This window comes from Austrofundulus limnaeus, unplaced genomic scaffold, assembly GCF_001266775.1.
Source record: "Austrofundulus limnaeus strain Quisiro unplaced genomic scaffold, Austrofundulus_limnaeus-1.0 Scaffold258, whole genome shotgun sequence".
Lineage (NCBI taxonomy): Eukaryota > Metazoa > Chordata > Actinopteri > Cyprinodontiformes > Rivulidae > Austrofundulus > Austrofundulus limnaeus.
Genome location: NW_013952660.1, coordinates 429,022 through 440,822, shown reverse-complemented (window position 1 = coordinate 440,822; position 11,801 = coordinate 429,022). Strand labels below are relative to the sequence as shown.

Genomic DNA, 11,801 nt, shown 5'->3' with positions numbered 1-11,801 from the left:
TTCAAAGAGCCAATGTAGAGGGACCAAAGAGCCAAATGCAGCCCCAGAGCCATAGGTTGCAGACCCCTGACATAGACGATGAAGGCACACGCTTAACAAGCTCAGACTTTTCTGCAAATGTTTTCTACAAGTAAGGGTTCATCATAATGCAGCAGTGATGGTGCTGGTGCTACATTTGTCACAGTCCAGCCCTCGAGTCTCAGCATCACAACCACCCCCTGTGGATGTTATAGCCTTATTTATCACAGTGTTCTGGCAGTCATCCTGTCACTCAAATTTTGCTGTCGCAGCAGGAGCTTGTTTGTCTTTCTCTCTGCTGCGGTCATCCGTTCCTGTTAGCTACTGTTGATATGTAGAGCCGCTGTTTCCAGCTGGGGTCTGCTTTGGTAGAAAGTGTTGGGGGTATTGGGAGAGTGACTCTTTAGGCTTTTGATAAAAAAAAAATAATAATAAAGGCTTTATCTTCAGCCTGATTTTGTGGTGGCAGATTTCTCAGAAGTATGAAATTCTGCTTGTGTGGTGCTGAAATGCTCTGTGATACTTGATTGTTTTCTTATAAAGCACTTTTGTTTTTAGTATCAAGGTTGGTTAAAGCTGTCTGTACAGCAGGCACTCTAATGCAGACTTACTAGTCACACTAGCAGAATGTGTTGCTGCCTTTCTGTGTTTTATTGTCAGATAATGCGTTGGTTTTACAGTAACTCTTTATGTGGTGTTAGGAGTGGTTTCATGCATGAAATCCAGCGTCGGTTTGCTAATGATTCAATGGGGCAAGCAGGCCTCGTGTAAAGAGGAAGTATTTACTTCCTGGGTTCTTGTTCCTGCAGCTGAATGTTACCATGTTGCATTTGGTGATCACTGATCAGGTTGCACTGACCCACATTACTTTCAAGTCGTCTATTTGGATCATTCAACAGGTGTCTTTTGTGTCATTTGGTTTTAGGTTTTATGTAGACTCCATAGTTACCGCTTTGTAGGTCTCTGGTTTAATGTTCAAAGCAGAACACGAAAGAGCAAAAGAAGAGTTATAGGAGTGAAAACTCGCAGTCTACGTGCTGCTGCACATGTTCATCAAAGAACACCTACTACTATCACACACTGGTGACAGGTGGCTTCTGCTTTTGCTATTTAATGAAGTTTTAATACTGCACATGCTACAAGAATGTTCCATTTTCTCTGACAATCAACATACATAACGATTGAGCTAAAAAAGTGTTTCCTGAAGCAGGGCTTAAAAAGACTTGATAAACATAGTTATAACGACAGAGAAGGGCCACAGCATTGGTGAACCTCAAATGGTTAAAAGCACAGTTTGTCTCAGGTGGCCTGAAAGCTCCTAAAAGCAATATCTGACCTCTGGGGAGTCTGATCCATGACTGATGGGTCTTGATGGCACTAACATCTGTCCTGAGCGATCGAATTCCATCCTGCTCAATAAAAGTGCAGCAGCTGCTCGCCCATTTTCTGACTTAAAAACATGGTATTGCTGTGAAACCAGTTAGGTCCATATCTAGTTTGACAGAGACGACATATTTCTAATTTTGGTTCTGTACATGACCACAATGAATTTTAAACAGAGCATTTCAGATGCATTTGAAGCTCAGACTCTCAGCTTTGAACAAAAAGATTGCATAGAAATGTGAGGAACTAAAGCATTTTTCAAACGCAATCCCTTCTTTTCATGGACTCAATTGTAATTTGACAAATTAAACAATTGTATATAAAATATTGATTTTCTGTTACTTGGTTCAAAAACCTAATGTTGGCAACAACTGCCTAAAGTCTTGAACTCATGGACATGACCAGACACTGTTTTTTCCTTTTTAATGCTCTGCCTTGTCTTTACTGCGGCGGTTTTCAGTTGGTGTTTGGTTGTGGGCCTTTTATATCTGAAGTATAGTATTTAACAAGTGAAATGCTCAATTGGGTTGAGATCAGGTGACTCATTTGGCCATTCAAAATCAGAATCAGTTTTATTGCCATTGTCAATGAACAGGATTCACAGACTAGGAATTTGCTTCGGTGTAAAGGTGCAATAGGTATCAAATATAACAAAAGAAGAAAATACAAAGAATAAAGGAAAATATAATAAAATACAGAATACAATACAGTATTCAGAGCAGACAGTATATTTGGAGTAGTGCAGTTAGATCCAATGATAAAAGTGACCAGAAAAACAATATAGTCAGAGTTGTGTTGTTTAAGAAACCAGTGATAAAGTGGCCAAGGCAGAGTTTTAGAGTCACGTGTTCTAAATGCTCTAAATGTTCAAGAGTCTGATGGCAGAGGGGAAGAAACTGTTCTTATGGTGGGATGTTCTGGCCTGAATGGACCGAAACCTTCTGCCTGAGGGGAGTGGTATGAACAGGCTGCAGGGTGAGAAGGGTCAGCTGTGATCCCACCTGCTCACTTCACAGTCCTGGAGACGTACAGGTTATGGAGAGAGATTCAAGCAAGAATATTCCACTTCTTTGCTTTAATAAACTCCGGGGTTCTTTGTCTTTTATGTTTTGGGTCATTGTCCATCTGTAGTATGAAACGATGACCAATCAGTTTGGCTGCATTTGGCTGGATCTGAGCACACAGTATGGCTCTGAATACGTCAGAATTCATTGGGCTGCTGTCTCCTGTGTCACAGCATCAAGAAACACTAGTGACCCAGTGCCACTGGCAGCCATGCATGCCCAAGCCATCACACTGCTCTACTGTGTTTTACAGATGATGTGGTGCTTTGGATCATGAGCTGTAACACACCTTCGCCAGACTTTTCTCTTTCCATTATTCTGGTAGAGGTTGATCTTGGTTTCATCTCCAAAGAATGCTCTTCCAGAACTGTGCAGGATTTTTTAATTGTTATTTTTAGCAAAGTCCAATCGAGCCTTTTTTAAACTTAAGGCTTCTGAGTGTCTTGCAGCGTTCAGTGAACCCTCTGTATTTACATTCATGCTGTCTTCTCTTTATGGTAGATTTGGATATTGATACTTCTACCTCCTGGAGAGTTTTTTTCTCTTGGTTGGCTGTTGTGAAGGGGTTTCTCTTCACCATGGAGATTATTCTGCCATCATCCACCATTGTTGTCTTCCTTTGGCGTCCAGGTCTTTTTGCATTGATGAGTTCACCAGTGCTTTTTTCTTTTTCATGATATAGCAAACTGTAGATCAGGGCTACTCAACTGGGGGTCCAGTGACCAGAGTTCGACCCGCCCATTGGTTCACTCATCTCTTAAGCCCAAACCTCCAGTTTTCTACTTGAATTACTATAACTTATTTTAGTTAGACATAGACCTGTTTGGTATCTACAGAAATGTCAGAATCTTAGCTAGAACCTGGTAAAAACATTTCTATGAATACTCAAGACTAGGGCTGCCACAAACGATTATTTTTATAATTGATTAATCACCGATTATTTTTTTGATTAGTCGACTAATCGGATCATATGTTAATTGAATAAAAAACGTACAGCTTATCGTGCCAGAATGCAGCTGCTATAATATAACCCTCGTTAGATTTTAGCTATATGCTAACTAAAAACAATTGCTGTGGAAGGCAAGTTCTGCCTTGCAGATATTGTACAGGTTTCTCTTTCATTTTCTTAAAAAGATCCCACAATTTTGATCTCCGTTGGCAGGTACCCATGACACCAGAGCCTGTCTGTATAATGTCTTGTGACGTCCACGGCCTACCCCAGTTACCACTACTGTGCATGTGTGTCAAGGACAGAAAGGCAGATGTGGCAGTGGAAGGTGTCAAAGCAGTTTGGAGAGAAAAACAAAGTAAAGAACAACAAAAAAAAAAAACAACAACAAAAAACGATCGATTATTAAATTAGTCATCAATTATTTTAATAATCGATTAGTCGTCGACTAATCGACTAATCATGGCAGCCCTACTCAAGACAGTTAAAATTTCAAGTAGTTGAAGATAAAATTATATAAGTGAAAATAAAATTGGTTTAAAAAATTGGCAAGTCAGAGCTGTCAAAATAATATTTGTGTCAAATAGGAGACAAAGTGTTATTTTTGTTTTTGATATTGTTTAATTATCACTACTTGTATTATAGGGCTCCGTATGTTGTAATTATGGTTAAATGCAGCAAAATAAAATGTTCCAAAGGTAACACTTTATTTATTTATTAATTTATTATTACTTTATTTATATGACTAATTGCTGGATGTGTGGCCCCTGAGCTGTTGGTTTGTAGGAACTGGGCCCCCAGAGGAATTTAGTTGAAAAGCCCTGCTGTAGATTTTATCACTCCTAATTTTATATCAGTTTCTTGGATGGGTTTTTTCTGTTTTTGCAGCTTAAGGATCACTTTCACCTCCTCGAAAAGCTCCTTTGACCGCATGTTTTCTTCACAGCAAAATCTACTAAATGCAAGCACCACACCTCAAATCAACTCTTGGCCTTTTGTCTGCTTTATTGAGAATGACATAATGAAGGAATTCCTACAACTGCAGTCTAATAGCCTTTGAGTCAATTGTCCATTTAATTTTGGTCCCTAAGTTTAAAAACAGGGTGGCACATGTTAAGGAGCTGAACTCCTAAACCCTTCATCCAATTTTAATGTGATACCCTCAAATGAAACCTTAATGTCTGGACTTTATGTCCTTATTTATTATATAACTATAACTTGAATTTGTTTCAGTAAACAGGTAAAAAAATGTAACTTTGTGTCATTGTCCAAATAGACATGGACCTAACTGTAGATTGATTCTACTTTCCTTAGCAGTTCACTTAAAAATGCTCACTACACACACACAGTAGTAGTTTAAAAAGATAATTGATAAAATCTATTGGTGTGTTTCTGTGGAGAAAGTGGGATTTTTTACATCTGAAGTTCAAAAACAAGAATCAGAAGACTATTTTTTGTCTTTGTGTAAGAAACTCAACTATTGCAGATTCAGTATTTGCCTGCCTTTCATGGTGGTGGGAGAAAATGTACTTACCTATTTGTGTTTGGTAGTAAAATATATAATTAAACAGTGGACATTAACAGAGGTGGGAAGTGCTGAAAAAGGGCATTTTAGGGTAGGACAAACTGAACTTTACTAGCAGCTGATACTCACTGTTCTGCTGTTTGCGCAGACAAACTATTAACTGCAGCTGCAGGTAGAGCGCTCAGTGACTGTCACCTCAGCAGGGGGCCTTGCAAAACCCACCTAAGACATGAATTCAGAAACGTTTGGTTTCAGAAAGATATAAAAGCAAAAAGCTACGATTTCACTCGAAAATCCACGTTAATAACGAAACGAACGTTGTGTAAACTGGGCCTTTAGATTTTTGTGTATTTCTCTTTAGATGTCTTTTTCTTTAGGGCAGTAAGGAGATTTGCTGATATTTTTCTTCTGGAAATATAAACATCAAAACTAGGGCTGCACGATAGGAAAATCTGCGATGTGCGATATTGGTGCTTAATATTGCGATGACAATATGATTTGCAATAAATGAACAAATACCAAATACATAATTATGTAGATTTGATGGCTTTCTGCTCGGGATTCAGAGCAAAGAAAAAAAAACACATAAAAAAACGAATCATTTTCATTCCGAAATGATTTTTTTATGAAGGAATCCATCCACTTGGCCAAATCCATTAAAGGCCCCCACATACTCAGGCGTACTATGGTCTGCGGAGGTCCGCACAGACTCGAGGCGGACTCGGACCCGAAGCTGACGTCCGCCGGACTGGTCGGTGCAGAGATAAATTTTTTACATCGGCGTTGCGCACAATGGCATGTACTATTCTGGGTGCGACACCAAACTGATAAAGTTGAGAATCTGTCATTTGTGGACGAAATGTAGTCAAATCTTGAAAAATGTCTCATGGAGGAGTTTAGAAAATGTAATAATGCGTCAATGAAGGAATATAAAGACTTTCAGCGAGCAACAAATTTGTGCGAGGAAATAGCTCAGATCCTAGGTAAGATAGTTCTGTTCTTTTTTTCTTTTATTGTTTTAAAGCTAAAATGCAAACTATCTCTTCCTCCTGATCCTTGACATCATGACTGAAATTGCGAGAAATTAAAGAATTTGTCAGGCGGTAAGTACGCTAGAGTATGAAGTCTCAAATATCCGGACAATATGTGTGGAGTCCACGTGGCTCACGGACCGCACACAGTTAGTGCTGGGCGGTATATTGTTTCGTACCGAATACCGGTTTTAATTTTTGTTATATGAGTTTTATGAATACCGACAAACTGGTATAAATAGCCTGAACACGTGTGGAACATTTCATCACGGCCGCCAATGAACTGTTTCCTGGGGGACACTTTTTCTCGCAGTACCGCTATGTGCGTTAGCATGCTAATATTATTGTTGAGCAGTTTGTTGCAGTGGCGGGTGGCGATTCAGCTGCTTACATTGACTGACGTTAAAAAAAACATCCCGTTTTCGCCATCACTGAATGTAATAAACAAAACACCTCTTCGGTGAAGTGCCCAGTTAGATAAAACACGCAAGGTTATTATGGAGACGTGGAGACGCATGGAGACTTTAGTGTGGTTCTATTGTGAAAAGCCGGGGGGAAGAAGTTTTGTAGTAGAGTTGAGTTGACTAGTGTGCAAGGTGAGTTGTGCTGTTAATCTTTATTAAATAACATAAAACTATAGAACCGATAATAATATTTTCTTAACCCTTCTCCTTCACGACCGGACCAAAATGCGTGACTACTGTCTCCAACCACCAGTCAGAGAAAAGACACATAGAGGAGGGAAAGGTACAGTAAAAGACAAAAATTAATAAACAGTGTTTGTACATTTTAATATCAGCTGACCTGTGATGAAAAGGAAAACACCGTGATATACTGTGAAACAGGTGTAAATGTTAGTACCGTGATATAAAATTTGGGTCCTACCGCCCAGCGCTACAAAGTACACCCGAGTATGTGGGAGCCTTAAGGGCTCTATTTGATTGGTGAAATACTTCAAACTTCCGTCTGAGTGACAACTCGAAAATGCTAACTTTTGAGCCAACCATTTATGGCAGTTTATGCGATATGCATATTGCACAGGCTGTTATCGCGATGACGATGCGTTTTCGATATATCGTGCAGCCCTAATCAAAACTTAAGAATGCTACACAAATAAAAAAAGCAGTTACAGGTGAACTCAGTCACCGAAGCCAAACGCTTGCCTTGCAAGTGCTCAGTGTGTGTTTGCTGCAGTAATTGCAGGTGATGCTTTGCTCTTGCTCTCTTGTCCTGTGTGTAAGGTGCTGATAAAGTGTTAATAGGCCTATGAGGGTGGTGCTAATTGATTCATTCTTCCAAGTCTTATTCTCATTAACACCTATTCCCAAAGCAGCTTGTATCTCTCTAGACTCCCTCCCGCAGAATCCTCCCGTGTCCCTGCCTGTGGCTCTGCTCCCGTCAGGGGACAGGCTGCAGGGAGAGTTCCAAACCTGGGTCAGGATCTCAGCGGGAGCTGGAGGAGCAGGGAGGCCTGTGCTGCATGCAGCTGATTAAGCCAGTTGTAGTCATGCACATTATTCACTTTCTTCCCCTCCCCCACCCTTCCTGTCATTGCAGCATTCGAAGTGTTATGCAGAAGTACCTGGAGGAGAGAGACGAACTGACGTTTGATAAAATTTTCAATCAGAAAATTGGTAAGTTTCACAGTTTTGTTTTTAGCATATTGAGTGAAAATACACACTGCTAAACACGCAGAAAAAACACAACAATGCTATCATTTAATATCTTCACATCTATTCATTAGAACCCTGCATAAACTAGCCTAAATAATCACTTTCTGACACCACCATGCACTCTAATTTACATATATTCAGGGTCTTTATTGTCATGGCTTAGATTTTAGAGACCTGATATCAATATAAAATGAATCAATGTTAAAAAATGATATGAAGGTTAAGAAAAGCCAGTCAGATTACTAGTTGGTACATTAAAAACAATCTGCATGCACATTATGATAATGTGCACATGTGGGGCTGGGGGAGGAATTAATGAGGTGTTGAGAAGTCTCATGACTTGTGGAAGCAACCTGTTTGTGAATTTGGTGACGTTTATATGGATTGATCTGAACCTGATGGTAACGACTGCAACAGATGGTGGGCAGGGTGTGACGTGTCTTTGAGGGCGTGGCCTGTGAAATGCAGGCAGCAGGACAAGGAAGGTGTTGATGTGTGGCAAGTGTACACAGATGATTCTTTCAGCAGTTCTAATCACACGCTGTATGCCCACCTGTTCTGCTTTGGTGCCGTTGGTAAACCACACCGTCACACAGCCCAACACTCGACTGTAAAGCAGTTAAAGTTCACAAACATACGCTGTGGCAGGTTTTCTTAGTTCCCTCAGGTAGAAAACTGAGCTTTCCTGATGACAGATTATGTAGGAGTAGTAGTAGTTTTATTTTCACACGTGTCATGCACTCCGACATGTGCCCAGCCCGCATGGACTTACAAGACACAATAAAACAAATACAAACAAACAGACAAACATTCCTCAGTGTTTTCTTCTAAGTTGACAGGCCTTTAAAATAAACGTTATCACAGTCAGACTCAGAAACCTAAACCTGGAGATCTGCTCCACCTCTAATTTGATGTGAGGATGGTGATGACCAGACCTTTGGAAGTCCGAAATCACTGTTTTTAAATGCAAAGGCAGGTTGGGATCCTTACACCTAGACTTTCCAACTTGCTCCCGAATACAGACTCCACATCAGTGATTAGACCAAACACAAGCCGTCTTTCCATCAATGTTTTTTAATGCACATTTTGAAGTATTACATCAGAAAAGGTGAATGGAAACAGCATGATTGAAACAAACTTCCTCTAATTCGCTTAAAAGTTGATGCGCTCGCTTGAGGTGTGTTTTTTTTAAGAGTTAATGCCCAAAAGGAGAGTCAGCCAAATCAGTTCTGACGTAGCGAACGTTTACCTCACATGTTGATCAGCTGTTCTCACTGTTTATCTGGTGCCAGAGCGACTGCAGCTGGACCCTCCTCCAGCTGTCGGCATCTTCATTTATTCCCGTAACGTGAAGAGAACCGCATTTCTTTCTCTACGTTTCCAGACAGCATGTAAAATTGCCAGAACTCATTGATATGACACGATAAATAAAACTTTCCAGATAGTAGCAACACGTTCCTGATAACTTCTCTCCATTTTCCTGAGATGCGACTTTTACTTTCTGTTTACGACACGCATGCGTCTGACGTAATTGGTGATGGAAACACGTCTGATTCGCATTTATTCGTTCTTTCCTTTTTTGCAAAATTTTTAAAATTCACTCAAAATTACAATTGAATGGAAACACAGCTACTGTTGTGTTGTCTGTAAGTTACTAGATGTAGTTGGTTTGATAGGAAAGAGAGTGGTCAGTGTGTGTAGAGCAATAGACTCTAAAACTGCTTCCCTGTCGTCTTTTTGAAACCTCTGATTTAAAAATAAAATCCATGCAAATAGTGTTCAAATGAATGCTGCATGCTACATGTTACCATCTGCTTCCCAAACAGAATGATACGTTTTGGCAGCATTTGTGTATAAATATATCGATATATTTATTAATATAGTTGGAATTTCAACAAAATTTAGTCTGCTTTTGGTGAATTATTTTGAAAATACGAATGTACTTGTTTCTTTTCCTGTTGGTGTGACTTCATCTTTGTTGTTTGACTCTGACAAAAATAGAATCAAATCTAATTTTGACGTAAGGGAAGTTGACATGAAACTGAGGAGTGATTAAAACCAAAACAAAATTTCCCTCTGGGATCAATAAAGTATTTTTGAATTGAATTGAATTGAAAAGTGTCTGTGACGACCTTTGTCATCTGCTCTGCACAGACCTCCAGGACCCGATCTGTCACTCAGTCAGGCCCAGCTGCTTTTCTGGAATTGATGCAAACACATTAAACAGCACTTATTTAGGAAGTTTTTCTCACTCACATTACATTTACCGTATTTTTCGGACTATAAGCCGCACCCACCATTTAAAAAAAAAAACCCCGCGAACATTAACATATAAGCCGCACCGGACTATAAGCCGCACCCCCAATATAAAAAAAAAAAACCCAGTACACCCAAATTTGTCATCAAAAAAGTGAATTCAACATCAAAACATAAAAAGCAAACCTTTAAGAATTAAAGTTTGAAGGAATACGGTTCATACTGTATAACTGACCTTATTTTGGTAGTTTTCTTTAACAGTTTCTGGTCCAACAAAACGTCTCATTCATCGTCCTCAGGCGCACTGAAACCATCGAAGTCCTCCTCTTCAGTGTCGGAGTTAAACAAGCTGAGAAAAGCTGCGTCACACAGCGGTATCTGTTGTCCTCCCGGGGTAATGCTGGCTCTGAAGCTGTGGTGTCCTCGTCACGTAGCAGTCCAGCCCTTAGGAACCCATTGGTGATGGTGGACTCATTCACCCTGCTCCACACTGTTAGGATCCACTGGCAGACATCAGGAAATGACGCGCTTCACATTCGGCCAGTTTTTGTGAAGGATTTATCCCCGTCAGTCATCCAAGCCTCCCATTCAGCCCTGAGTGGTGCTTTAAATGCACGATTCACACTGATGTCCAGGGGTTGCAAAAACTTTGTTGTACCTCCAAGAATAACAGCAGGAATTGAGTTTGTTTTCTTGATGGCTGCTTTCACCGAATCCRTGATGTGGGCCCGCATACTGTCCAATATCGTGTCTGTCGAAGATCCGTCGTGTCGTGTCTGCTACTAGCTAAAACAAAATGGTGCTAAACCTCTGGCTAAGCTGGCAGTATGGTCGCTCAGCTGCTGACCGGTCGACGTGCCGTCACATGATCGTTCGGCATTTGTTTTCGCACTGACCTTTCATAGTTCCCCCGAGAAACCCAGAGCCCAGTTGCTGGGAAAGCCCTCCCGCTCCAGCATACGTCACTGGATGGGATTCCTTCCCCGGGGAGTGCAATGCCGGAAAAAAAGTCAGCAGCTCTTCACTCGACGTTTATCCACAAACTGGTCCTGGATTAAGCTCCAAAGTTTTTATCAGTCAGATTCCACCGTGAAAAATGTCTGTTTTATCCCCTTTTCTTAGTTTTTGGCCATTGACTATCTTTAAATTGCTGCTTCCTGGTACAACAGTCGGCTCTGGAAGCGATCGCTTTTTTCTTTTCTTTTTTCTTCTTTTTTTTGAAGCGAGTGGTTGAAGCAAATGGAGCATAAGAGCCCCCTGGTGGCTGAAGAAAAAAATCCACTTATAAGTCGCACCGGATTATAAGCCGCATGGTTCAAAGTTCAGGAAAAAAGTTGCGGCTTATAGTCCGAAAAATACGGTAATTCATCATTTCCCTGCATCTAGTATAATTTCCAATCTTGCAAATATGTCCATCACACAGACTGGAAATAATTAGCATCTCTTTAACATATTTAAATGGAGGCGTGTCAGCAGAGGTGTCTCACGTGTGCTCAGTTCCACGTTAAGTAGGATGTACAAAAGAAAAGTGTGCTTGGATTCTGGCGGACATACAATTTAATACATCAGGTTTGATGTGTGCATACCCTGTTCTGTTGACTTGACCATATGCCATGTTTCAGCCTGTTTTTATACATGAGAGCTTCAGGTCAAATGTTTGACCACTCTTCTTGACAGAATTGGTGCAGTTCAGCTAAATGTGATGGTTTTCTTGCGTGAACCTGTTTCTTTAGCACTGTCCACATGTTCTCAATGGGGTTTAAGTCAGGACTTTGGGAAGGCCATTCTAAAACCTTAATTCTAGCCTGGTTTAGCCATTCCTCTCGGCAATCTCCTCTCGGCAGCATGTGATAGCTTGCGTTTTCTTCCTGATCGTGGCAGTGACACAACTGTTCCATGCAC

General features: G+C 40.5%; 1 protein-coding gene across 1 annotated transcript in view; it reads left to right on the top strand.

The window, feature by feature from the left end:
* grk3 (G protein-coupled receptor kinase 3) overlaps window positions 1–11,801 on the top strand; it is a gene marked incomplete in the record, with an annotated part of 126,858 nt that overhangs the window by 21,066 nt on the left and 93,991 nt on the right. The window contains 1 exon segment of the mRNA XM_014020574.1: window positions 7,528–7,604. Coding sequence (XP_013876028.1) covers window positions 7,528–7,604 — 77 coding nt within the window.